This window comes from Eurytemora carolleeae, unplaced genomic scaffold, assembly GCF_000591075.1.
Source record: "Eurytemora carolleeae unplaced genomic scaffold, Eaff_2.0 scaffold859, whole genome shotgun sequence".
In the NCBI taxonomy this organism is placed as follows: Eukaryota; Metazoa; Arthropoda; class Copepoda; order Calanoida; family Temoridae; genus Eurytemora; species Eurytemora carolleeae.
In genome coordinates this window covers 80,751-108,522 of record NW_019396772.1, presented here as the reverse complement: position 1 = coordinate 108,522, position 27,772 = coordinate 80,751, and the positions used below count along the sequence as shown (strand labels likewise).

Below are 27,772 nucleotides of genomic sequence, written 5' to 3'. Positions count from 1 at the left end.
TTAAAATCGCCCCCCCCCCAGCCTTCATAAATAAACTTTTATTTGTATACCCATGCATGATCAAAAGAAAAGCATAAGAGTTCAACCAAATAATTAGTAGTTTCTGAAAATAAAAAAAGTTGTTTCCTCCGAAGGCTATCTGAGATATATTTAAGGGTTCTGATATAATTATTGCCGTGAGCATTCAAAATCCATTTATTCTAAAAATTAAATCAAAAACCAAATTAAGCATTACACTGTAATATAGTTTCAAAGTCCTTGTGTTTACCTTAGCTGGGCAAAATCATAACTCATGGTTGGTACGTCTCCACTCTCATTATCCTCAGCTTTCTCTACCAGAACATTATCCTGGGAAAACCTTTTATCAAATCACATTCCAAAACTTCAATTTTTTCCGTTTCGCTGAATGAAAGAAAAAATGATTTAAAAAAAATATTTGATCAAAAAGCCTTGCGTTCGAGAGCGTGAATAAGTAGATGAGATATGTTAACTAACCTTGAATGTTAACTCGTAATCATTCTTTATCTTAGAGTAGGCTTTGTTTGCAGCTTTCACGGCACATCTGGAGATGTAATACACTTTCCCGACCTAGGATTAAATCTTATTATTTTTCTTCATGTTAACATCTTATTCAACACATTGATCCTACCAACCATTATCTATATATATGTATCTTAGTGATGATCATATTGATCCTTATAGCCAATCATATCTTAATATTGATTATGCTTATCTTTGTGTCTTAGTATATTGATCGCACTTGAGCCTTGTTGCCTAAATGATATCTTAATATTAATCCTTGTAACCTGAACCTTATTTAAGTATTGATTGCACTGATCCTTGTTACCTGGATCTTATCGTAGGATTGATTGAGTGATCCTTGTTACAAGAATCATATTGTAGAATTGACTCCATTGATCATTGTAACCTAAATCGTATCTTAGTATTGATCGCACAGATCCTTGTTACCTATCATATCTTCATATTGACCATACTGATTCTTGTTACCTGGTTCATATTTTAGTATTGATCGCACTGATCCTTTCAGTATTGATAGTATTGATCGCACTGATCCTTGCTAGCTGGATAAATTTTTAGCATTGATCGTATTGATCCTTAACCTTTTTAACTGAATCATATTTAATATTGATCGCACTGGTCATTATGAGCTGAATCGTATCTTAATTTTAATCAAACTGGTCCTTGTTATCTAAATCATATCTTAATATTGATCATAGTGATCTTTGTGTATTAGTATTGATCGCACTTGATCCTTGTTGCCTAAATCATATCGTAATATTGATCCTTGTAACCTGGACCATATTTAAGTACTGATCGCATTAATTCTTGTTACCTGGATCATATCGTAGTATTGATCACACTGCTCCTTGAACGCAGTGGCCCTGATCTCCCCACTGTCATCCATGAGATCCATACTAATCAAATCAACTTCATTTTATCGTCGTATTAAAGATCATAATACGAACAACATAAATTAAAATCAAGGACTAATCAGAAATTTCAAGTAACCGTCTATTTATAAAGCGGCATGTCCGATTCAGATCGGTACCCTTTAAACCGTTGACGAGTACTTAATTTCCTTTGGTGCACAAATTCGAAATTCATTTTTTAAGAGAACCACAGTTGAAAATATTTAATTTCCAGACGGAGAAACAGGGACAACTCCACCATTTTTGCTTAGACTAAGGTTGTACCATTAGGAAGACAAAATGCAACTCTTTAAAATACGTGGACAGACCCTTTAACTGGTCTTGTATAAACTTAGTGATGGTTGTTAATGTTTAAACTCAAGTTCCTTTAAAATATTTCATGATTACACTGAACGATGGCAGAGATTAAAAATTAAAAAGAATTTTTGATTACCAATTCTACTAATCTTATTCTTTGTATTATACGTAAAATATTTTGTCGAAGAAAAATATTACAATTTATTGAAGCTGTTCCTAAATAGTTTCCCTGACCCACTCGCCTTGTTCCAGGTTCTTATATCAGATTTAGAGGTCACACGGGCCTTAAACAGATTTATTATTTACATTTGGTAATTTTACTCCATTTAAATTACTGCCCTCGTTGAATTAGGAAAAATAAATGATTTTTATGAGGAAATAAATGATTTATATGGGGAAATAAATGATTTTTTAATTAAATCCAATTTTTCACTACCCCCTCCCCTCTCCCCAATCATCAATCATCAAAAATCAATCCCCTCCCTCCAGGGGGGGGGGGTTGTAATTCTTAAAATTATAAACCCCTGACTTCAATCCGAAACTGCTGAGAACGAATATAACTGGCAAACAATCGAGCAAAGTTTGCTAAGGCCAATTAAATGTTAACCAAATAATGTGAATTTCTTTTATTTTACAACCTTTATGGTCCATTTGTTCTGATACGGCGTGATGGAACTGATGGGGGCAACCACGTGACCGGCACTACTAGCAGATACAGCACTAGGTTTACTGGACAGGACACTCCTAAACAAAGAGATTAAGATTCAGAGGTTCCGTTTTTCCATGAAAAATAGTATCACTGTCTAGGCGAATTTTAGGCGAAATAAATTATATCAGAGGTAAAATAAATGTAATAAATGTATTTTTGGTTAGAAAAAGAAGGGAATAACTTCCTAGTAAGAGGGCAAGTGAATTAAAAATAATTTCCCTTTAGATAATTCAATTTGCTTCCAAATATGGGGTTGACAAACTGAGATTACTATTATTACATTAAATAGATATATTGAATATTTATATATAAAGACAATATATTTCATTAATCAAACCTGTTTGTTGGCAGCTTAGCCGGTGGTGCAGAGTTGCTTGGCTCAGCTGGTCTTTTCACTGCTCCAGCGTTAGGGTCAGTATTTATTGGGAATGGATTAGATTGAACCTTCTCCCCTAATTCTTATGAATATTACTTACTAGGAGCAGATCCGTCTGTGGGAAGTTGCACAGGAGATCCAATCTTTCTTCCGACTTCGGATCCTAAATATTCAAAAAATATTAATAAATGATGCAAGACCCTCTCACATCAGTCCTACTACCAAACATAAACTAATGAAAATCGAACAAAAAAACTGTAAGAAAATCAAATAACATCATGAGCATAAGCTGCTAAGCTGAATAAGCTGAAAACTAGCCTGGGTTAACCACCTCTATATCCATGGGAATATAATGCTTTAGACTAGCAAAATAACATTAGTTAACCAACTCTATATTCATGGGAATATAATGCTCCAGACTAGCAAACTAACTTGGGTAACAACCTCTATATCCTTGAGAATATGATGCTCTAGGCTAGCAAACTAACCTGGGTTAACAACCTCAATATCCTTGAGATTATGATGTTCTAGACTAGCAAACTAACTTGGGTAACAACCTCAATATCCTTGAAAATATGATGCTCTAGGCTAGCAAACTAACTTGGGTAACAACCTCAACATCCTTGAGATTATGATGCTCTAGACTAGCAAACTAACTTGGGTAACAACCTCAATATCCTTGAGAATATGATGCTCTAGGGTAGCAAACTAACCTGGGTTAACAACCTCAATATCCTTGAGATTATGATGCTCTAGACTAGCAAACTAACTTGGGTAACAACCTCTATATCCTTGAGAATATGATGCTCTAGGCTAGCAAACTAACCTGGGTTAACCACCTCTATATCCATGAGAATCAGAACAGATTTACCACCGGCCACCTAAGCAAAAATTAATTTTCTAATTATGTAATTGCGTCAACTTTCTTGCGACTTGAATATAATGTCGTTTATTGATTCTACGTGAAAAAATGTAAAGAAACTTGAAGTTCAATAAACAAATTGACAGAAGTACTTATTTATGCTCTGATCATGTATATGTGTGTATATGTATATGTGAATTTGTTATTCATGATATCAAGATAAACATTAAACACTCCTGCTCTGACTGACCTGATTGCAGATATGTTTCTTTATTTTCACAACGGTAAAGGCAGCCAACTTATTCTCATGAATCATATGATTGAGTTGAGTTGCCAGCATACTGAAACTGTTACTGTACTGTCCTGAACAGAAAGTCCATTATTATCGTAGGATTCCATCAATTATCCAGCAACAGAGACGTCACAAAATCCAAGATAAACTTTCAGGGTTAATATCGACTTCTGGAGTACGATGTAATGTTACTTTGACAAAATGTCTGTTTCTGTTTTTTTTTTCTTACAGTGGTAGGCGATTATATCAATACAAAGAAGTCTCATTTTTTGATAAATTTTGATAGTTAAAGATTTTTTCGATTTACAAGCAAACAAATAATACAAAAGAAGCTTTTTAATTGACAGCGTCTCTTGACTTTTTTTGTTTATCCATGCTGTTTAACAACTCGATCTAAATCAATAATAAACTTCTGATGTAGTCTTCATTGTATTGATATAATAGCCTTACCGCTGTATATGACGTAAAGCCGAATCTAAATCTAAAATCTTTCTGATGTAGATATAATTTCCGACCTTATTTTTCTAAAATTCATATAATTACTGATGAGTTTCTAAGAAGCCATACATATTCCATTTATGGACGTAAAGTTTGCTTCCTACAACTTATTATGCCCATATTTTTGGGAAGTGCTGCGAAATGTAGCTCAATACTATAATATTTCGAATATTATCGTTCAATGACCTTTTTTTGTATATATTGTTAATCTTTCTACATTTTACAGATAAACCGAGCTTACCATCAGATATCAGAAGTCTGTGCCTCTCTTGTCCTGAACTCTGTATAGGTTTAGAACCTAGAACCTAAATAGAATTATGAATTAAATTGACCAATGAATCGGAGTCCAATTGTCCAAATTGACCCTGACCTATAGGTCATTTGTGTTTAATACTAGCTGAAGGGCCCGGCGTTGAAAAAAAAAACTGCAAAATTATTCTTATTTATTTTTAATAATTTTAGGGTTAGGTTAGGTTAAGACAATTTCTGGGCCGGTCGCTGCGGTCAGGACAGGCTAGAGGGAGCCGAGCACCGCGAGTAGGACAGGCTAGGGGACCGGGCGCTGCGGCCACATGACCAATTATATCCATGTGTTACATATGAGATCCATGTACAAAATTCTTCTTCTTAAAAACTTTATTCAATACTAAAAAACACATCAACCATAGTATACATCACATGCAAAAAGTGGAGAGAAAAATTCTCTCATTATAAATCCTTCGCATCTATTGCTGTAATGAGCTGCTTTTAGCAGACCTCTTCAATGATAATGGTTTAATCAAAAACAAGATCGATTTACTTTTGCAAGTGTAGTTGCAGACTTTTCATCTTTAAAATAAAATTACAAACTTGAACAAAACTGCAATAGGTAAATTTGATTCTGTAAATATTTTTCAAAATTTATTACATCAAGTGATGAAGGCATTGGCTGACAGTTTATTTATTGGCCTTCGTATAGTATACATGACGAGACAGATTCAAGGAATCATAAACTTTCTACTTTAACTTTAAGAAAAAGATTTTTAAGTTTGACAGTAAAATGCCATCTGCTTTATCTTGTTTTCAGAGAGACTCCGTTAAAAATGTCAAGTAGTCCTACAGTAGTAAATTCAGCTGGAAATCCTGCTTCGAACCCTGGATCCAACCAGACCTCAAACCTGGACCGGGAGAAGGTTTATCAATGGATTATCGAACTCTCAGCTCCGGATACAAGAGAAGCTGCACTTCTGGAACTGTCTAAGAAAAGAGAAACAGTTTTAGACTTGGCTCCGATGCTTTGGCACTCATTCGGAACTATGAGTGCTCTTCTCCATGTATAAGTTTTTCTATAATTAATATTTAATTATCATCTAAATTTTTTGAAGGAAAAAATCGCCTTACAACCCCCCCCCCCATCTTGTGATTTTATAGTATTCATGACATTAAACACCGCCCCTACAGTTCCTAGCCCGCAAGCCTGTCCCGAGTCACAGCGCATGGCCCATTATCTTGAACTGCATCGCTCGACCGGAACAACAACAAATTATTTAAATTAAAATCGTATAACCGACAACATGCAATATACCCTGTCATTCTAATACAAATTTACTTCCAGGAGATCGTCAATATATATCCTGCTGTTAATCCTCCTCAGTTGACCGCCCACCAGTCAAACAGGGTTTGTAACGCCCTAGCCTTGCTCCAGTGTGTTGCTTCTCATCAAGAAACTAGATCTGCCTTTCTCACTGCTCATATCCCTCTCTACCTCTACCCCTTCCTGCACACTGTATCCAAGGCGAGACCGTTCGAGTATCTGAGGTTGACCAGCCTAGGGGTTATAGGGGCTCTGGTCAAGACGGATGAGCAGGAAGTTATAAACTTTCTTCTCACCACAGAGATCATTCCACTTTGTCTCAGGTCTGAACTGAAAATTCACACTTTTATAATATTTTTAAAAAAAATTGTCATTAAAAGGATTGACAGTCAATGTATGGTAGTTGAACTGAGTGAACTAGTTTCTTGACGCTATTTAAAGCTCTTTTACTGCTTCTCTGTCTGTTAGTTCGTTTGTTTCCAATAAATGTCAAACCGACAGAACCGATGGGAGCAAGGTTTTATATCAAATCACATGACCACAGGGAAGGTCTTGTGTCCGGTGGAAGTTATGTTATGTTGCCCCAAAAAAAGTCGACATTTACTTTTATGAGAAGGAAAATTGCTACTAGAAAAGGGGGGACAAAGCGCCCGTAAGTTTAGTAATGGCCGTTATTTTACTTATTTCATAACTAGTTTAATCAATTTGATTGTAGAATAATGGAAACTGGATCCGAGTTGAGTAAAACTGTTGCAACATTTATCCTACAGAAGATACTACAGGATGAGACTGGTCTATACTACATTTGCCAAACCTATGATAGGTAAGAGTTGTTTCAACTACAACTAGATAAAAATGTGAAAGATGTAGAGTTAGGATGCAAATTATTGAACTTGAATAATGAGAATAAAATCCTACAATGAAAGCCAATAAATAAATTACCATGAATGACAAAATGAATGAAATCAGAAGAAAGAATAAACAAATTAAATGAAAACCAGCCAAGCTTGTTCTTAAATAAATTAAAGAGACTGTATGCATAATTTCAAATGAACCTTTATGTAGAGTTCTCAACGCCCAATTCACAGCGGTACCTTTGAAACCTTTATCTGATTAATAATGTGGAAAACATGTTTTACTAGATTAAAAAGATTTTAATTCTGAATATTACTAAAAGTCTCTTTGTAGAGAAACAACCAATGAAAATAATTAGTTTTCAAAATTATACACATTGATATCTAATTTATTCTTTATCAGATCAAACTTTTAAGGGTACCGTTGTAAATCTGACTTTGCCATTTTGCATGGAGGGTCACTTGAAATTACGCTTACAGTTTTAAATGGAAGTTGTTAAAACCCTAGTTAGTAGCCAGAAACCACTTGGATATGGCAATGGATAAAACTTTATACAAAGTGCTTAAGATCCATTTGATTTTGATGCGCTGGAAAAAAAGGATCCGGATCCAGCTCATTTCTTTAAGATTTACTGAATTTTTGTAACAAAAAAGAATTTTCAAATTTTTGTTTTATTTTTTCGCTTATTTTTATCCTAAAACTTGATGAACCAATTAAAAAATGAGGAAATTTTTATAATCTCTCTTTTTTCAAAAGTTCAGATTTAAGTTTAGGCGTAAAAATATTTTTTTTTTGCAGTTTTTGGTTGATATTTTACCCCTTGGATCCGGATCCGTGTATCCGCATATTTTTGCGGGGATCAAGGAAGTCAAAATCTTGCGGATCCAACGGATCCGGGTCCGGATCCTAAGCACTAACTTTATATAATCTAGATTTTCGCACGTTGCCATGATTCTTGGTAAGATGGTTCTCCAGCTAGCCAAGGAACCTAGTCAGCGTCTTCTCAAGCACGTAGTTCGATGTTATCTCCGTCTCTCCGACAATACTAGAGCGTGCGAAGCACTCTGTCAGTGTTTACCAGACCAGCTCAAGGTTAAATCATTATTAGTTTATTTATTTCCTGTTTAATGTTTCTAACTCTCCTCCCCCTTATTAAGTTTAACAATTCTTATTTTTGCATGTAAATGATTTCCCAGTGGGGACAATAACACGGGTTAAATAGTTTTAAAATCTCTTCCCTCAAATTAAATTTCGAAGAAGATAATATATATAGGACATTTTTCTCTACCTTTAAAACTTTTCGCCCAAATTGACGTATTTTTCATTTTTTCTTCTTAAAAATGTCGATATTAATGGACATTTATTTACGTGTACAGTAAATACATTTGATCTCTATCCCCCGGAAGTGGATATTTGACATAAATATTTATGTTTCAGGATGATACCTTTGCTGTATGTCTGAAGGATGATAAATCTACCAAACATGGTCTGGCTCAGCTGCTCAAGAATATAGAAACTATGTCCAGCCAGGCTAACAGTATGGGAGCCAAAAATCCCCCGGTTCAGCAGAAGATCCCCCTGTAGAGCTTGTAGTCAGAGAATTCCTGGTTAACGTGATCTAGGACTGTACAAATATTGTTCCTAGTTTCTGAATTTCAAATATTCAGAACTCGTTGTAAAGAACTTCTTCAGTCAACTAGAACTAGTTTCATAGATCTTCTTCAGGGACCAAATAAATCTGAAGTTTACTTCTCTTAGGTTAAAAGACTTCAAGAATCTTTTGACAAGTTAAATAAGTTCAAAGTCTCCAAAAATGACTTGTTTAAGAGACTGCATCTTCATTTAGAAATAAAGTGATGAGAGTCGTAAATTAAAAACCAGTTTCTGGTTTTAATGAAAACATTAGTGACAAAAATAGAATCATTTTGTTGTTTGGGAGTTGGAAGTTTGTTTTCGGATTAAATAAATATCAGAATTTAAATGTTATCAACACTGTTCTGAATTCTTCTGGTTGCAGGATTTTCCTAAGTCCTAGGATTCTCTAAGTTCGACTAGCTTCAAGTTTCTATTAGCTCCAGGGTGCTCTGAGATTCTGGGATTTTCCCGGTTTCTCCTAGAAACAGGATGCTCGTGAGTTCTACGACTCTCCTGGTTTCCATATACCAGTTCCAGGATTTATCTGGTTTCAGGATTGTAGCACCAGAATCCTCTTGGTCAACGGATTTTCCGGAATCCATGATTCCGTGTCCAGAGTTTTCCTGATTCCTAGATTCTACATTTTCTAGATTTAGATGATACACAAGATAATCATGTAGTTATTTATTTTTAGATCGTTATTTTCATATTCAAGAAATGAACGTAGATTAAAATCGGCACTAATGATGAAATTAAACATTTTAAATTATTATTTTTATTAAATATTGTTTTTAAAACTTTTCCATTGTGTGCACTAGATATATGCGCCCCAAAATATTTAGTTCTCTAAATGTATTTTACATTTCATTTACGAATTCTATATTTACTCAGCTGGACTAAAAGTTGTGTAAACAGAAAAATATGTTTCCTGTCTCGGATTCAGCAATTGTGAGAAAGGACTCCCCAGCTAGATGATAAACTCAAAGCACAAAAACACTCAAGGGTGAAAATCTGTGAATTAGTAAAAAGTGAGTGAACCAAACTACAAGAGAAGATGTAAATGTACAATCATAGTTACTGTAAATACAGGCATGCTTTTATTTATGTTCTGGGTTGTGATGAACCCGGATTCGTTATTCATTTAAAATACGACGTATTAAAATATGCACTTTTTGAAATAGATAATATGTTTTGAATTTAAATTTCAGAATTACAATGGCAGTTGATTATCCCGGGTTTGCATATGGAGGAGCGGTTGCTCTAGGAGGGATAATGGGATATGTTAAGAAACGTTCTATTCCTTCCTTGGTTGCTGGAGTTGCTTTCGGGTCTCTGGCTCTTTTTGGGGCCTATTTGGTAGTGGTTGATTTATCGCCAATTCGTGACAAATAATCTCTTTCAAACTTTTTATTGAAAATTATGTAATAATGATTGAAAAAACACGAATATTCATTTATATATGTATATACAAAATGCTTCTCGCAGTTTACTCTCTAATTTAAGGTATGGAATTTAAACTAGTAAAGACTTAACAACACTGAGACATGGAATAAGATCCTACATGAAATGAAAAGGATCTCTCTTTTTGAATATAGTAGAAAAAGACTTCTCGTCTAGGGTAAAAAAGACTTCTCGTCTAATATCATAGGAAAAGGTTAGAAAAAAAATAAGAAAATACCGAGAAATGCACAAAACATGAAATGGAAAAAATTTCTCGTCTGTATGTTCTTTGGATAGTTAACCAATTTAGAATGTTTATATAGTTTATCAAATGAACCTTGAACCTGAACTGTATTTTGGTGGCTGGGGACATTAGATCTTGGCTTTAGTTGATCTATCAAAAAATCTTGAGTTCATTCAGCTCTACTTAAATACTTAATTTTTACAGTTATACAATTGGAATTGAAAGTAAGATTGATATGCTTGTGTAATTATAACGCCGATTGTATATTTATAATCAGAAAGACCTGGAATTAATTTAATTTTTGATTAATTTAATTTTACAAATATGATACATAAAACGATAATAAAAAATAGCTCTAGTCCTGCCAATTCCAAAATGTGGTTTGCCTTCGTGTGTGTTTAAAATAACCAAAGATAAAGTCGTCTGAATAACTGTCAATTTCTGTAGATAATTTAACTTCCTTAAAGTGGAGAGAATAGAAATGTGTGTTAGAGTGTTAATTTAATATAAAGATGTAGCGTGGTTAGACTATTTAGAAAAATTTCTTTTGAAAAACTTAAAATTTGATTATTTAGCGGGAATTTATTCTAACTTTTTCCACCCCCCCCCCCCTTCCGCGGTTAGGTGGTTTGGTCTCCCAAAACGGGGCAGCATATAGTTCATATATTGATGTGCTTTTAAAAACGAGAATGTAGCCATGGTAATTCTAAAGATTGGATAGTAGGTACTAAACTAAAAGATTAGAAATTATTACTGTAATAGTTATATAATGTAGCATGAGCAATCAAAATTAGAATTAGCTTAAAGAACTGAAAAAATTAAATCCAAATTATTTGCACATAAGTAATATTTGGTGATAAGCAACATTAGTATAAAATTCGCTGAGGACCCATGCATAACTTTTATGTGATTAAAATCGAAAACAAGATAAAAATGTTGATAAAATAACTAAAAACCTTTCTCGGTTCAGGTTTCTCAGGACAATAGAACAAGTTCCAGTATCCTACCTGCTCTTGGTACAGTGAACCAAACTACAAGAGAAGATGTAAATGTACTTTTAAATCATTTACCCTTGATAAATTACTAAATAATCTATTTCAGTTTATGCCCGCGGGACTGATTGCTCTCCTCTCGCTGGGAATGGTCGCTAGATACAGTGTACTAATGTACAATGCTCCTTCACAATCATAAACAGGAGTCCAGATCTGCTCATTATGGGTTGGAAGGGACGGATGTTCAGTCAAACTCTGTAGTCTGTACTCTGTAGCGGGAATTACTTGTTTTCTGTTTTGTTGTATCCCAATCAATGAAAAATGGAAAAAAAATTAGCCGTAAAAAGGGTCATGCTCAATTTATAGAAAATATTGTGATGAATATTATATTTCAAAATTTATTATTTTTATCGATTTATTCTTCTATTTTTATTTTTATTAGATGGAATGAATTTTCAGATGTCCGTGGATTATATAGGATATGTTTACGCCCTGACCATTGCTGTCGGGGGCATGATTGGGTTTCTTACTAAAGGTAAAAAACAAACAATTTTAACCATGTAAAAGTACTTCCTCCCCTCCCTCAATTCCATATGAAACTGACTTAATTTCTAAGGTTAAAGGAACTGTAAACGTAATTTCAATTGACCCTCCATTGAAAGAGTGGCATGTCCGATTCGCAATGGTATTCTTAAAGTTGTGTCTGGTCAAGTTTGAATTAGATATCCATGTTTTTTGTAATTGAAAAATAATTTTTTTTATTTGTGGGTTCTTTACTATAGTGACTAGCGCATTCCTTGCTTAATAAATGGAGAAATATCAGAATCTTACACTTTTATTGAAGCTAGAAAAGCGATGTTATCAAATACATTATCGATCAGATTCAGGTTTACAGGGTATCGTTGTGAATCGTGAATGACCCTCCTAAAATGGAGAGTCGCTAAAATTGACGATGACTGTCCTTTTAAGGTTAATACAGATTTGTACTGTTGGACAACATGTAAATAATAAATATGGATAATTTCCGGTCAAAGGTTTTAATTGGTTTGCACGTTAAACAATTATACAGTCTAGAAAAGAACTTAACAATTAATCAATTTTTACGTTGCGGTTGAAGGTCTTATCAGATCTTTAAAAAAATTCTAACATTTATTTTTGTCAATTTCAAGTATTAAAAAATGAGAAACTCCCGTTATTATTAAATCCTGAATACAGTCGATTTTTCCAGGTTCCCTGACTTCCTGTTTTATGGGACTGGGAGTAGGTTGTATCTCCGGGTTTGCAGCCTACCGGAGTTCACAGGAGGAGAAGAACTGGGGGCTCAGTCTTCTTGTCTCCGTCTGTCTCACAGCACTAATGGGATACAGATTTATCTCATCTTGGAAGGTTGATACTTTTTTTAGTAATGCATTACATTACTTGTCCTAAAAAGAATTTTAGACATTCGAATTTTATCTAAGGTTAAGTACGCATGATAATAATCCTTAGAATTGAGGGCTCGGTATTTTATCTATGTAAATTTTGTAATACTTGAAGTTTGATAGTCTTGGGTTAAATATTTAAACTTGATTTTATTTGAAGAATTTAGCTCTTTGGACAAATCTACAAAAAAAACTTTGTTGCGTACACTTGAACCAACAATATCATAGGCGCCTCAAATGTTCAAAATTTAGCGGATTTTTGGTTTTGAGCCTTTTACTTTTATGCAATTATTATTCTATTTTAGTTTATGCCATCTGGACTAGTTGCCGGGTTCTCTTTAATCATGGTTCTCAGATACGGGTATAGAGCTCTAAACCAGGAGAAGAAGAAGGACAAATAATTGATCTGATTTGAATGTAATTCAGACTAAAGCAGATCCTGAATCCCTAGATCCCATGTAGGACAAACTCATAAGATAATTTTCTAATCCTTATATCGCTGCAACCTGACGCTGTAAACTTTTAATATTTTAATCTTTGACTACTTGATCTAGTTAAATTCATAGTTTAAAATATGAACGGTCTTACTCAGACTCTAGGTTGCAAAGATAAAATACTTAGAATATGAAGAATATGTTAAGAGTAAATAGTTCTGTAATTCCAATTAATGAAGAATTGTAAAAGTAAATGTTTTGCAATATATTATGATAAAACCATTGTGATAAATTTTACCTTGTATTTATATATTATAGTTTTCATCGCAATTATATTTACGTTTAACTTTGCATTTAAAATATATCTCACCCTATTTTTGTTATTGTTTGTTTCTACAATTTGTTGTTTAATTGCTCAATATATTTGGATATAAAAGATGTATTTTTAAACAGATTGTTTTTCAGATTAATAACTAAACGATGACGTAAGTTGGTTTAGTTAGAAAGAAAGGTTGTTAAAGGAGAATCTAGTTCATCCAACCAAGAATTTTTTATTCTTACCTTTATTTGACGAATCTTCATAAATTGGGTACAATTTGAGTCCTAGTTTCTCTATGAACAGAAATGGCGAAACCTCGTGGGAAAATCTTGGTAATAAAATTATAAAAATGGATATGGCCGATTCACAACAGTACCCTGTTAACCTTCAATGTTTAATTGTTTTTCTCAGGTGACTTCCGGATTTATTCTACAGAAAGATTGAATGAAATCGACAGAATTTAACAATTTGTAAAAAATAAAAACAAGTAAACTTTTAAATTCAAGATATTTTAAGCTAAAAATGTAAAGAGTACCGTTGTGAATCGAGTATGCCGTTTTTTTTAGGGAGGGGGAGGGGGTTATTTAAACTTAAGTCGAGAGTCTCTTGAAGATTAGAAATTCTTAGAAATCGAAATTGTAACCACTGACTTAATACAAAAGCTTGCTTTATTTTTGTTTGGTTTAGAATAATCTTGATATGTAATGTTTAACAAAAATTTGAAGCGGAAATGAACTATTTAACAACAAGACATTAACTAATTTAGATGATGTTTGAGAACAGGGGTGGAATTCAAACCTTCCGCTGTACCCTTTGTCCATCGACTTTCAGTACAAAGGAGAAGTGTATTGCACACATCAGGAAAACAAACGAACAAACAAAATATTTGTATTCTGATATTTATTTAATTAAATGTTGGCATGGTTTGGTAAAGTATAGATAGCTATTTGGTTTCATTGTTTGTTTTTATCAGAGCTGTTCATCTCACAAAGGGAACCGAGTGTAAATTCTGTGGCAAATCGTACAAGAAAATACAGCAGCATATTTCTGATATACATTGTGACCTGGAGTTTAAATGTGATATGTGCAGCAAATTATTTGCATCTTCTCGGCTCTTGAAGAGACATATTGAAATGTATCATCTACGGGATGAAAATGTTGTAACTACAAGTATGGCGCGCTGTGAAGTTTGCAGAATTGGTTTAGATTATCGAAAAAGAGTTCAGCATATAGAGCTCAGCCATCTTTTACCCCCGGAGTTTAATGTACCTTGTCCTGTTTGCAAGATCAGCGTTAAGTTCCTCCCCTTCCACCTCAACAAATGTCACAAGAAGATTAACATCAAGCGGGACTTGTTCCCCTGTAGAAAATGTAGACGATACTTCCTAACCATGTCGGAGCTGAAAGCGCATGATACTAATCATGTTTCTTATTCTTGTCAAATCTGCGAACTTGTATTCCATGAGTTCCTACAACTGGGTTGGCACCTCATGCAAACCCATCACAAGGTTTTTAATCTTGGAGTTAGGAATAGAAGTAAACGGGCTGGGATACAGGAGGACTTAAACAATCTTAAACTTTTTGACTTTGATCCTGATGAACCGGATTCAGATGATGTTGATGATGAGATCCAAGATGAAGTTAATGCTGTTGAGGATGAAGATGGCGCGGAGGAGGGGCTAAAACAAGAGAATAGAAAAGATATCTCTGAGATAAAAACCTTCAGTGTTTTTGTGAACGGTATGAAAGGATTTCTTAAATATTATGATGAAAATTATTATCGTCTTGTTCAAACCTATTTCCACGGCTCGAAATTTTTAAAGATACATTTGAGTAGCATTTTATTTTATTTTAGCGTACGTAGTGGTTTAAATCATCTCCTATCTAATAGATGCGTCAAATCTTTTTCCTTCATCTAAATATTTTCGTTTTAAATATTATGCTAATTTTAGAGGACGAAATTGTGATAGAAACAACTCCTTATATGACTAGGTCTGAGGAAGAATATGTGATAAAGTCCAACCCAGATTATTATGTTCCCTCGAACCCGGTGATGGAGGACGAGGAAAATGTTAAAATATCCAGGGTTACTAATCCTTTAGAGTTGGTAAGCTCCTGTGATCAAGATGAAGTGTCCGACCCTGCACCCGGAGTAGAGTATTCATCCAATCCCAAGGAGGGGATACAACACACCACGGTTGCCGGACAGGAGTACTTCTATATTGTCGAGGCTTCTGATATGGTTCACGATGTAGTTACTGGAGTACACGAGGTAGAGGTTGATGATGTTCAGTTTGAGGAGGTTCACGAAAATCTGGAGGTGGCAGAGGATGAGGATGAGGAAAAATTGGATGAGGATGTTGAGAGTATGGATGAGGATGAGAACACAGGGAAAGATGAGGAGTTGGTGACCAAACTTAGAATTATTCTTGCTGCGGAGAAGAAGATAAATCTTAATTTCCCCTCAAGGAAGGATGTTCCTAGGTATCAATTAAAATTAACATTTAACAAATATTTCTGATTGAAACTTAAATTTGCCATCTTTTAATTATTATGAATATGATGAATTAATTCTAAAACCTTACACCAAGCTAATATATAATTTTTATGCAAAGGGGATAATTAGATTTTCAAAATGGGTATATTGACAGATTGACGGGTCAACACACCAGCTGTCCATTCACGTTTTTTATCCGAAAGTCCTTATTCGGAAATCTTTTGTAAAATGAGATTTCAATCTTTCCTCACTCCTGTATTTTATATTTGGGTTTAAAATCTTACACGTATTTTGGATGTCAATACACCTTTTCGTCTTAAATTAAGGGGTTCTTTTTTTTAAATTGAGATTTTTTCAAATAATTGTTCCAATTATATTTATAGAGACCTGAGAAATATTAAGCTTGAAGATGACGATGAAACCCTGCTCCGATCTCTAGCCCGGGATGAAGGTATAGAATTAAGTGATCTGAGCAGGTTACAGGTTTGCCCGGCTCCAGAAAACCGTGGAGATAGGGTATCTAAAAACCGGTTCAAGTTTACAAACAGCAGGCAGGCACACGTTTGTCCGTACTGCAGGGTTGTTTTAAAAACTAGATATACCCTACAGTCCCATATCAGTGTTAAGCACTTTAATAACAAACCACTGATTTGTACTCAATGCCGTAAATCATTTGCAAATAATTCGGATATAAAGAAGCACATGAAAACACACGAACCTGAGGAAATGGAGAAATGTGATGTGTGCAATAAGGATTACAGGAAGGGATATTTAGCGAGACATAAACAGTTTGCACACAGTCTGTCTGCGAATATTCCTGCAGATTGTGATATATGTGGAAAATCTTTTAAGAAAAGAGAAATTATGATGCAACACAGGCGAAGAATTCATAGATTGAACAAAGTATAATTAATTTTCTTGTTCTAAAGTATGTTTTATTATGTGTATGAAATTGTATATTTATGATGATCTAAAATAAAAAATATTACTTTTTATTTTAAAATTTTTTATCAACCTTCTCTTTTACTGTTTGTTCGGAGAGGTTTGGTGATTTCATGGTTGCAACCTTGTGTCTCAGTGTACACTAGGTTAAGTATCGACTTAACAGATCTCTGCTTTTCGCGCTAAATTTAATACTGTCCTACTCCTATAAACGGGGAAACAGAACCAGTAATATGTCAGGCCACGACGTAAAAATTACGTACAAGCTAAAGAAATAGCTGTTTTTGTATATAAAAAGCGAAAAATTTACAGGAGTTTCTAAAAATATTTGATTTCATGATTGAGAATGATAGATTTTAAAACGAATGTCATAAAAGAAGAAATAAACAATATGATCATTTGGTCTCTAAAGCTCGGTCTCCGTTTCCTGCTGTACAGCGCTGACATTGAAAAATCCTCCTTAAAGTTCAATTTTACACTCTTCTATCGTTAAATGGATTTCTTGGCCAGTCGCGATTTAAATGTTTTTGAAAAACAAATAAGAAATGTTTTAAGCATACTTTTAAGATTGAAAGTACGAAGTTACATATAATAATATAAATGATAAGTTCTTTTTGAGATAAATGTGAAATGTTAAAGTTAGTTTCTGTAGATAATATTTACAGTTTTTCAGAATATTTCTCTGATCTAAAATGTCCCTGTGGATTGATAAACATCGTCCTATTGAGTTGAATAAACTTGATTATCACCAGGATCAGGCTCAACATCTATCCAAGCTGGTCGAGGGTGGAGACTTCCCTCATTTACTGGTCTATGGACCACCCGGAGCTGGGAAAAAGGTTTGACAGAAACCAAATCATTCCTTTTACAAAACCATTTCATATCATAATTTTGTTTTCTAAGTTAAAATTGGCTGATCAATGGTTTTTGTTTTTAACAGACGACTGAAAACTATTCCATTGCATCTTGTCAAATAACTCGTAAATTGTCTTGGTTCGGAAAGTAAATGTTATTTGGCAGGATTAAACAGGAAAAAGGAATTGAACGCTTGCGCGCCTAAAATTTTTAATTTCTATTCCATATATTTTTGCGAAATGATGACGGCTTAAAGCTTAGATATTTCAAACTTTGATAATTCGATCTAGCAGAATACTTAGGTTTGAAATATCAATTTTTGACGTCAGGTGGTTCAAATCCTGAATCATCGATTCAATTCCTCATGTATCTTTGACTTTGAATCGGTGATTCAAGATTTGAACTGCTGGTAGGTAATTCAGCGACATAGTTTAAATTAATTTAATTTTGGAAAATAAAAGTAAAAGAAAATCATAGATGATGAGAGTAATCAGTTTCTTCTTTGTTCTACCAGAAAAAGATTTGTTGTATAAAACCACTTAACTATCCTAGACCCGTGTGATGTGTTTACTGAACCAGCTGTATGGACCTGGAGTTGACCGGCTCCGCCTAGAGCATCAATCCTTCTATACTCCTAGCAAGAAGAAGATTGATATCAATACTATAGCTTCAAACTATCATATAGAGGTAAAGTATCAGATGGATTAAACAATTAAAAGATTTCGTTGACACGGAACCTGGCTGACAATTACAGTTTGAGGAAATGTGATTGCAGTTCAATCTTATTCCTAGAAATATTAATATTGATCCAATCCGCTTCCTAGAAAAATTGAAATGAATTCAAAGCAGTTTCTTAGAAATATTGATATGAATCCAATCTTATTCTTAGAAATATTGATATGAATCCAATCTTATTCCTAGAAATATTGATTTGAATCCAATCTCCCTCCTTGAAATATTGGTATGAATTCAATCTACTTCCTAGAATTATTGATATGAATCTAATTTGCTTCCTAGAAATATTGATATGAATCCAATTTGATTTTTAGAAATATTGATTTGCCCCAATCTATTTCCTAGAAATAGTGATATGCCCCAATCTATTTACTAGAAATATTGATATGCCCCAAACTATTTTCTAGAAATATTGATATGCCCCAATCTATTTACTAGAAATATTGATATGCCCCAATCTATTTACTAGTAATATTGATATGCCCCAATTTATTTCCTAGAAATATTGATATGCCCCTATCTATTTACTAGAAATATTGATATGAATCCAATTTGCTTTCTAGAAATATTGATATGCCCCAATCTATTTTCTAGAAATATTGATATGCCCCAATTTATTTCCTAGAAATATTGATATGCCCCTATCTATTTACTAGAAATATTGATATGAATCCAATTTGCTTTCTAGAAATATTGATATGCCCCAATCTATTTTCTAGAAATATTGATATGCCCCAATCTATTTGCTAGAAATATTGATATGCCTCAATCTATTTACTAGAAATATTGATATTGATCCAATCTGATTTCCAGAAATATTGATATGCCCCAATCTATTTTCTAGAAATATTGATATGCCCCAATCTATTTGCTAGAAATATTGATATGCCTCAATCTATTTACTAGAAATATTGATATTGATCCAATCTGATTTCCAGAAATATTGATATGCCCCAATCTATTTTCTAGAAATATTGATATGCCCCAATCTATTTCCTAGAAATATTGATATGCCCCAATCTATTTACTAGAAATATTGATATGCCCCAATCTATTTACTAGAAATATTGATATTCAAATCAAATCAAATCAAATCAAATATATATATATCAAATATATTGATCCAATCTGATTTCTAGAATATTGATATGAATCCAATCTCTTTCCTTTAAATATTGAAATGAATTCCAATATCAATTGAATAGTTATCCTGGGACCGAATTAATAAATTTGAGCGAGGTCGCTAAACTACCTACCGCCGGTTCAAATCTTTAATCACCGATTCATAGTTGAAGATTCGCAAGGATTTGAATCGATGGTTCAGGATTTGAACCTGCGGGAGGTAGTTCAGCGACCTCTCCAATTCATTAAATTCTTCCCTTGAATCATGATAATTTCATCATCTAATTGTCATTGTCCAGGTGAATCCCAGTGATGTCGGGATCTACGACAGGATTGTGATCCAGGAGCTGATCAAGACAGTTGCATGCATGGAGCAGCTAGATACGTCCTGCCAGAAAGAGTTCAAAGTAAAACTTCTATTAATTTTATTTTGTTAGATCTGAATGAGCACAAAAAATGTAGGAAATGTTTGGGTTACACACAAAAACTTAAGCAACTAAGTATCATTATTTTTAACGACAGAATTTCTCCTAGTTTGAAGTGGTTGCTTAAGTTTATATTATCAAGTTAAATAATATGTAGGTTGTTGTCCTGAGTGAGGTTGATAAGCTCACCAAGGACGCGCAGCATGCTCTCAGGAGGACCATGGAAAAATATATGGCAACATGCAGGTTTAGAAAAACATTCTAAATCCCATTTTATGTTAAGAAAATAGCATTTTTATTTTTTGAGATTTTATTTATGATTACATCTTTATTTTACTTTCTTATTTATCATGAATATTAACAAAAACAAAAATTTTCTAGGATTATTCTTGTTACCAACTCCACCAGTAAGGTTATACCTGCAATCCGGTCTAGATGCTTATCCGTCCGTGTTCCTGCTCCAACCCATCAGGAGATAGCAACTATACTCACGGTAAACTATCAATATATTAGTTAACCTCCTCCAACCCATCAGGAGATAGCAACTATACTCACGGTAAACTATCAATATATTAGTTAACCTGTTCCATCTTATCAGGATATAGCAACTATACTCACGGTAAACTATCAATATATTAGTTAACCTGTTCCAACCCATCAGGATATAGCAACTATACTCACGGTAAACTATCAATATATTAGTTAACCTGTTCCAACCCATCAGGATATAGCAACTATACTCACGGTAAAGTAGCAATATATTTGTATACTAGCGCGGAGCATAACATTTTTTGGTGTTTTTTTCTCGCAGAATTGGGTGATCAAATCTGAAAATGCATAACCCTCTATTATTGCTAAAAAGTATTTTTTTTTCTCTTATTTTAGACTATTGCTAGTAAAGAGGAGTGTACCATGCCTCCCAAGCTTGCTGTAAGAATTGCGGAAAAGTCTGGAAGAAATCTACGAAGAGCAATTCTACTAGCAGAGGGTTGTAAGGTTCAGCAACCTCAGCTGAGCGTTGGACAGGAGATACAGGATCTAGATTGGGAGATGTATCTCAGAGAAACAGCAAACCTGATAGTTCAAGAACAGACACCCAGGAGACTTCTAGAGGTTAGAGATCATTATTGATAATAGTTTCAATATTATTGAATTTCCTTATCCTAAAGGTTTTAAGATGCAGTTTTTTTCCCAGGATTGATGGGGGACTGTTTTATTTATTTATGCAATGCACACAGCACAGTCAGACAAAAATCACATATATAAATGAAATTTGATTTAAGAACATTTTAAGATTCAAAATACATTTGCATTTTGCACAGTTATATAAAATAAGATATGTTTTAACTTCCGAAAATGTTTTTAAAATCTTTTTTTCTAGGTTCGGACAAGGTTATACGAACTGCTAAGTCATTGTATCCCTGCTGAAATTATATTTGTTGGATTGCTCAAGGAACTGATCAAGAACTGTGATGGAGAACTGAAGAACGAGGTGACCCACTGGGCGGCTTTCTACGAGCACAGGATGAATAAGGGCAGCAAGCAGATCTATCACCTCGAGGCGTTTGTTGCGAAGTTTATGTCAATACATCTCAAGTTTATGGAGGAGGCGCTCGGAGGGTTCTAGAGAAGGGAAGATATGGAGAGCGGAGGAAGACAAAACCAGATATTTTTATACTTTTAACTTTTCAGATGCCACCCTCCTCACAATGTCAAAGAATAGTTCTGTTAGCCTGCGGATCCTTCAATCCTCCAACGATTATGCATCTAAGGATGTTTGAGTTGGCACGGGATTATTTCCGTAAAGAATATCCTACCTCTATTGTTGTTGGAGGAGTTATCTCTCCAACTCATGACTCCTATCAGAAGAAGAGTTTGATCCACTCCTCCCATAGGTTGGAGATGTCCCGGAGATCAACTATTTGCAGTTCCTGGATTAAGGTTTCAGACTGGGAAGCCAGGTAGAGAAAATAATTAGGATAAAAAAGACTATAAACAAACATACATATATATGTAAAAAAGACGACTTGTTTTTACAAAATAGTGTTTTATATTCATTACAGTATTGGTCTTGTGATTAATCATTTTTTATTTATTTCTATCTTACTTAAGGCAGAATGAATGGACCAGGACAAGAATGGTAATGGATAATTACTCCGACATTGTCCAAACCTCATCCGTAGATTGGCTTCCAACACCCGGATCCTCAGACCAAGGTACATCAAACATATTAAATTTCTCAATAATTATAAACTCATCCCGTTTACTCCAGGTCCTATAATCTTGAAGTTGTTGTGTGGAGCTGATCTCCTGGAGAGTTTTAGTGTACCTGGACTATGGAAAACTGATGATATTCTCCGAATAGTTCAGGACTACGGTATTGTCGTCATTACTAGAGAAGGTTCTAATCCAGAGGAATATATTCAGAACTCGTCTACGCTCCGGGAACTGGCAGAACATATTCATATCGTCCAAGATTGGATTTCAAATGACGGTAAGAATGAAAAAGTAAGAAATATACTGATTATTTATATCGTAGCTGAAAAACTTGACAAAAAAGGTTAAAAAATTACACCGAAAATAATTTAACTAATTTAACATTTGATATTGTGGTTTAAACAATTTTGATAGATCGGTTTAGTGGTTAATCTTTTAAGCCACGATAGTTACTGTCGTTGTACTTTCAGGTGACATAGTATAAAGTGCTTTTTCCGATTTACAACGGTAACCTTAAAACCTTTATCTGATTAATAACTTGGAAGATATCTTCGTTTTTCAATCCTGAAAAGTGTTTGGTTTTAATTATTTCTCTTTTGTTCATGAATTTTAAGACCTGAAAGTGGTTCACCGACATACGGGTCAAACGACTCAGGGTCAAACGCGAAACGGTCAAAAACGCTACAAAGGGTCAAAATGGTAAAAAATATTATGTATTATTTCAGTGTTAGGTTAGGTTTCTGGGCCGAGCGCTGCGGCTAATAGTGTAAATGAAAACATATCATAAAAGCATGTATTATTTCAAGGTTAGGTCAGTTAAGAAAATTTCTGGGCCGAGTGCTGCGGCTAGTAGTTTAAATGAAAACATATAAAAATATGTATTATTTAGGGTTAGGTTAGGTTAAGACAATTTTTGGGCCGACGCTGGGAGAGCGCTAAATGAACATAAAAATAGTTCAAATTAACAAAAAATATTCTAAATGAAATTTTGCCCGTTTGTGTCGCACTTTTTGACCCCATGTCGTTTTACCGTGTCGCGTTTTTGAGCGTTTGTCGTTTGACCCTATGGCATTTGACCCTAAGGCATTTGACCCTAGGTCGTTTGACCCTATGTCGGTGAATCTTTTTGCCCTAAAGGTTTATAGGGTTTCATTGTGTTTCGGACATGACACTCAATACATGATGGGTCACTTAAAATTACGTTTATAGTTCCTTTAATAATAAAGAAAATAAATTGTTATCATTGTTTCAGTGAGTTCAACAAAAATACGTGAAGCTGTCGGTCGCGGAGATTCAATAAAATATCTTGTTCCTGATCCTGTTATACAATACATCCAGGAGCAGAACCTGTACCTCTAGTCCGCACAATACATTCTTGTAGTCATTTGTCTTATATGTAATATATTTAGTTGTAGAGATAATTAAAATCTCTTGCAGAGTATTATTGTTATTGTAATATTAGAAAACACTATGCACACTGTGATATTTCAGATCTAATATGATTAAACCATTATCAAACTCTATCAGAGGAACATAGGGATGATAATCAAGGTACAAAATAAATATAACAAAACTTAGTTATCTACATAATAAAACAATACTTATATGTTCCCTCTGGCCGCAAAACGGCTGGACCGAATGGGCTGATTTTTTTAGGGAACCCATGGGTGCCCCGGGGGGTGACATAGACTAGAAAAAATTCGATTTTTTTTTCAAAATTTCGAAATGGTTTTTTTCAAAAATATAATGTTTTTTATTCAAAATTCAAATTGTTTTTTTCAAAAATCGAAATTTTTACTTCAAAAAACTGGAATTATTATTTATTTAACTTGATTTTAAAAAAATCACGGGCAACGCCGGGCTCTTCAGCTAGTTATTATTATTATTATATAATGATCGTTAAAGATCCCCGATGTGGTGTAAATATTTCATATATTGCTTTCCTAAAATTCCAAAGAAATTTTGACTCTTCATTCGTAATTCCTTTAAAAGTGAATGTTATCGTCCTGATATTCTTATTGTTAAAGGGACTGTTATCATAATTTCAAGTGACCTTCCATTTCAAAGAGGGACTAGCCCGAATCAAAGCAGTACGTTTTAAACCGTCCTTTGTGCAGCAAAGACAAGAAGGCAATTGTCAGAATTTAAGACTTACAGATAGAAAAACGACGATATCTTTCTTTGTGAATTCGGCATCCAATTCTTTTTTAAAAAGCGGGGGGGGGGGGGGGGTTTGTTTCCCGTTGACAGTCCCTTTAAGATGGTTGAGCTGTGGGATGAGTTTGAGCACGCTGAGAAGAACCTTGTTTATTCTGCAGTTAATCTACCTGGACCCGGATACAGGAAACATTATACAGTATTCTAGATCCTTCTCAAATACAATTATTTGCTTTGTTTATTTTTAAATCCACTTTATTGAATTAATTGATTTGGTAACATGGATGTATATTTTCTCGAAAAAATTCCCCGGCAACTCCCTTGAAAAATTCTTTATCCCTAGAAGTTAGTTATTTTTTTAAGGGTTTTATTCGCCGAATTGGGGGAAATATATGATTTTCAAGGAAAATTGTTTAGATTTTTGGGTAAAAATAATGAAAAGGCTTGTCTTTTAATGTCCAATTTTTCATCTTTACCTATGTGTCCAGAATTGAGATCTGTGTAGAAATTATTAAAAACTTGAACTGATGTTGAGGATAATGTTTCAAATAGAGAGGAAGAGTTTCAACCTATTCTGAACTGTTGTGACTGCACAACGGATTGTTCAACTTCCTGCTCTCATCTGGTAAGTTCAAACTTAATTCCCAGGTTCAGGTTCAGGTTCAATTTCAAGTTTAGGTCTATGTCTAGTTTGAGTTTCAAAGTTTTTTTTAGAGATCTTTCGTATTTTAATAAACTATTGAGTGAAAAATTAATTTATGTCCAGTTCCAGGTTAAGTTAATGTCTAGAGCCAAGGGTTAGGTCCGACTCCGTGACCAGATTTAGGTCTAGGACGTGTTCAGGTTCAGGTTCAGGGCCAATTCCAGTTTCAAGTTCCGGTCCTGGTCCATTTCTAGTTTGGATTTCAAAGTTTTTTTTTTACGGATTTTCCGTATTTTGATAGATTACTGTCTGAAAAATGTATCTACTCATTATTTGTTTAACTAAGGTCCAGTATGGGAAAAATTACTCAATGGGATTGATGTTGAAGAGCAGCGTAAACCAACCGATCTTTGAATGCAATGCGAGGTGCTCTTGCGACCCCTCCAGGTGCTACAACAGGGTTGTGCAGTTCGGACCCAACCGTAACCTCAAGATTATTCAAACCGAGTCCAAGGGGTTCGGAGTCATTTGCAAAACTAAACTACGGAGTGGAGAATATGTTTGCGAGTATGCAGGAGAAATTATCGGTGAGTTTACATTTTCAATTTTATATTAATCCTTCTTAGCTTTGAGAAGGTGTGGGGGGACATGTTGCATTCTTTATTCAAGGGTTCTTACGTAAGATTTTAAGTCAAAATTAAGAAGTTTTCTGATTTAAATTGTCAAGTCAAAATTATATTTTTTAAAAAGCATGGTCAAATTTGGTGGAATGTTCGTAGATGAGAAAACAGCTCGAATCAGGTTCTCTGCTGATGCGGACGCGTCTAACTATATTTTGGTGCTCAAGGAGTTCGGGGGAGCAGAGATCGTTAGCACAACTATCGTTGATCCGACAGGTCCAATTAATTCACTATCTTGAAAATACAAGAGGAGATATTTTTTAATCATAATTCTTCTTATTTTCGTTATTTTTCATCAAGTCTTTTAACATTCAAATTAATCGAATATTTCTGGGATTACTGCTTAAATTTACTTTAATAAGAAAATAAAGCAAAAACTGAGGAAGACTTATCAGAAAGGGGTAAATACAGCTTGTAAAGTCATAAAACTTTTTTTGTAAGTTTGACAATGATTTTGTTTTATAGCAATTGGAAACATTGGTCGGTATCTGAACCATTCCTGCAGACCCAACCTGGAGATGGTTCCTGTCAGGATAGATTCTGCAGTTCCACATCTAGCGCTCTTTGCGTCAAAAGATATTATACAGGTTAATACAATAATTACGAATCTGAGGGAAGGGGGTGGAGGTTGCCTTATACAGGAAGATATCTAACAATCAGTGAAATTATATCGGCAGTTGTGAATTAGATAATATGAATATTTGAATGATTTAATTAAAGAGATTTTGTCATGATAACTAGTTTTTGCCGGTTCCGATTTGTGTCAGGATCAGTCCCATAGAAACTGTGTGTAAAAATTAGTTCTTTAGAAACTGAGTTGGGATAAATTTCGTAGAAATTTTGTGTTATTAAAACTCCCGTAGAAACTGTGTTTAGAATCAGTCCTGAAGAAACTGTATTGTGTGCTAGGATCAGTCTCATAAAACCTGTTAGAATTATTTTTTTGTTTTCAGGGCGAGGAGTTATGTTTTGATTACGGGGATACGACACGATCCGGAAAACTAGGTCTAGCAGAACCTGGAGTAGAACTAGATAAACAGGACTTGACGCGACCTAGAGGAGAGAACCTTCCGATTACCAAACCTGTAGCAAGGAACCAATCCTCCTCTGAATCCGACACAAACTTGTCGGATTCATGTGCGGGACCTTCAAGCTTGATTAAACCTGGGTTTGTGAAATCCGTGTTAAAGGTACCTCGAGTACCAGTTCTAGATAAACCTGGAACTAGGAAACTTCACCCAGAGAAGACAAAGAAAGAGGAGTCCTCAGTAGAAATACTGAACAAGAAACCAGTCTCTCCCAACATTGAGACGGAAAATGCAAAATCTGTGATAGAAGACGCGAGTGCAGCGGAAGATGCCGAGGAATCAACTTTAATATACAAAAGATCTAAATGTTTATGTAATGCTAAAAATTGTAAAAAGTGGTTACCATTTAACAGAGAATTGTTCTTGTAATTTTTTATCTTAATACTCTGCAGATATTTTCGTTGAATAAATTTGTCCTAACTATTATACAATAGGGGAGTTCTTATTTCATATAATGTCATTTATTTCTTAAAAGTTAAAAATTGTAGGATAAAAATACGATTTTAAAATTAAGTTTGACTTCAAATAGTCCATTGATCATTAAACACAGCAGTTTTACATAATACGTTAAGTGCAACTGGTAAACCGATGTTTTCTAACCTTTCCCCGGCTTTGATACACATATTGTTCAAACGCAGTTTTCTATTCCACAGCTCTATACGTCACACTTCGTAGTTTTTAGATAGTCAAAAATATTTGAGTAAAGGGAGATGGGTCAGATTACAAATTTTTCACGGCTTAAAATGGTTTGTGCTCACAAACAAAATGAGATTCAAATTTCATAATAGTTAACAAATTTAGCAGTCTTTTTACCTTTAATATGATGCATCCATTTACTCGTGCTAACGGTCACCAGTTTTTATTTTATAGGAGAATTCAATACAAGTAATTGAGACCCCGAAGTCTGCAGTCCAAAAATGTACAAATAAAATTTTAGTCCTCATGACATAACTAGTTTTATTTAATGTTTATTCTCCTTCACTCCTCGCTCAGATTTTAGTTTTGGTCTCTAC

General features: G+C 34.2%; 8 protein-coding genes across 11 annotated transcripts in view; 7 read left to right on the top strand and 1 right to left on the bottom strand.

Moving 5' to 3' along the window:
• The window catches only part of LOC111708505 (replication protein A 70 kDa DNA-binding subunit-like), a 12,015-nt gene extending 6,605 nt beyond the window's left edge, over window positions 1-5,410 (bottom strand). Inside the window, 11 exon segments of the mRNA XM_023481904.1 lie at window positions 269-348; window positions 496-588; window positions 1,355-1,436; window positions 1,965-2,032; window positions 2,387-2,492; window positions 2,795-2,880; window positions 2,929-2,996; window positions 3,660-3,714; window positions 3,946-4,058; window positions 4,727-4,790; window positions 5,393-5,410. Of these exon segments, the coding sequence (XP_023337672.1) occupies window positions 269-348; window positions 496-588; window positions 1,355-1,436; window positions 1,965-2,032; window positions 2,387-2,492; window positions 2,795-2,880; window positions 2,929-2,996; window positions 3,660-3,714; window positions 3,946-4,058; window positions 4,727-4,790; window positions 5,393-5,410 (833 nt within the window).
• A 117-nt stretch (window positions 5,411-5,527) lies between these two features.
• Window positions 5,528-9,758, top strand: LOC111708510 (CCR4-NOT transcription complex subunit 9). Its single transcript, XM_023481912.1, has 5 exons — window positions 5,528-5,798; window positions 6,080-6,381; window positions 6,774-6,881; window positions 7,846-8,005; window positions 8,351-9,758. The coding sequence occupies exons 1-5, from the start codon at window positions 5,568-5,570 to the stop codon at window positions 8,495-8,497; spliced, it is 948 nt and encodes a 315-aa protein (XP_023337680.1). The 5' UTR covers window positions 5,528-5,567; the 3' UTR covers window positions 8,498-9,758.
• A 5-nt stretch (window positions 9,759-9,763) lies between these two features.
• Window positions 9,764-11,423, top strand: LOC111708503 (transmembrane protein 14C-like). The gene is made up of 3 exons (XM_023481903.1): window positions 9,764-9,904; window positions 11,203-11,277; window positions 11,334-11,423. Exons 1-3 carry the CDS (start codon window positions 9,764-9,766, stop codon window positions 11,421-11,423), a joined length of 306 nt encoding a protein of 101 aa, XP_023337671.1.
• On the top strand, window positions 11,336-13,459 carry LOC111708512 (transmembrane protein 14A-like). The gene is made up of 3 exons (XM_023481915.1): window positions 11,336-11,759; window positions 12,453-12,610; window positions 12,951-13,459. Exons 1-3 carry the CDS (start codon window positions 11,672-11,674, stop codon window positions 13,044-13,046), a joined length of 342 nt encoding a protein of 113 aa, XP_023337683.1. The 5' UTR covers window positions 11,336-11,671; the 3' UTR covers window positions 13,047-13,459.
• Window positions 13,460-13,525: 66 nt separating this feature from the next.
• Window positions 13,526-16,890, top strand: LOC111708506 (asparagine-rich zinc finger protein AZF1). The gene is made up of 5 exons (XM_023481905.1): window positions 13,526-13,730; window positions 14,165-14,259; window positions 14,372-15,138; window positions 15,351-15,882; window positions 16,279-16,890. Exons 1-5 carry the CDS (start codon window positions 13,704-13,706, stop codon window positions 16,802-16,804), a joined length of 1,947 nt encoding a protein of 648 aa, XP_023337673.1. The 5' UTR covers window positions 13,526-13,703; the 3' UTR covers window positions 16,805-16,890.
• A 595-nt stretch (window positions 16,891-17,485) lies between these two features.
• LOC111708509 (replication factor C subunit 3) lies at window positions 17,486-21,667 on the top strand. The gene is made up of 7 exons (XM_023481911.1): window positions 17,486-17,676; window positions 18,245-18,379; window positions 19,849-19,956; window positions 20,132-20,220; window positions 20,356-20,467; window positions 20,860-21,087; window positions 21,356-21,667. Exons 1-7 carry the CDS (start codon window positions 17,530-17,532, stop codon window positions 21,599-21,601), a joined length of 1,065 nt encoding a protein of 354 aa, XP_023337679.1. The 5' UTR covers window positions 17,486-17,529; the 3' UTR covers window positions 21,602-21,667.
• LOC111708511 (nicotinamide/nicotinic acid mononucleotide adenylyltransferase 1) lies at window positions 21,646-23,683 on the top strand. Of its 2 annotated transcripts, none has more exons than XM_023481913.1 (4): window positions 21,646-21,935; window positions 22,087-22,190; window positions 22,247-22,468; window positions 23,444-23,683. In XM_023481913.1, the coding sequence occupies exons 1-4, from the start codon at window positions 21,667-21,669 to the stop codon at window positions 23,548-23,550; spliced, it is 702 nt and encodes a 233-aa protein (XP_023337681.1). In that variant the 5' UTR covers window positions 21,646-21,666; the 3' UTR covers window positions 23,551-23,683. The 2 variants fall into 2 exon arrangements, with proteins under 2 accessions (XP_023337681.1, XP_023337682.1); XM_023481914.1 differs by having other exon boundaries at window positions 22,247-22,482; window positions 23,444-23,531.
• On the top strand, window positions 23,672-27,190 carry LOC111708508 (probable histone-lysine N-methyltransferase set-23). Of its 3 annotated transcripts, none has more exons than XM_023481910.1 (7): window positions 23,672-23,728; window positions 24,442-24,534; window positions 24,901-24,973; window positions 25,338-25,578; window positions 25,771-25,887; window positions 26,137-26,258; window positions 26,625-27,190. In XM_023481910.1, exons 2-7 carry the CDS (start codon window positions 24,452-24,454, stop codon window positions 27,126-27,128), a joined length of 1,140 nt encoding a protein of 379 aa, XP_023337678.1. In that variant the 5' UTR covers window positions 23,672-23,728; window positions 24,442-24,451; the 3' UTR covers window positions 27,129-27,190. The 3 variants fall into 3 exon arrangements, with proteins under 3 accessions (XP_023337678.1, XP_023337676.1, XP_023337677.1); XM_023481908.1 differs by having other exon boundaries at window positions 23,678-23,742; window positions 24,452-24,534; XM_023481909.1 differs by having other exon boundaries at window positions 23,681-23,742.
• The last annotated feature ends 582 nt before the right edge of the window (window positions 27,191-27,772 follow it).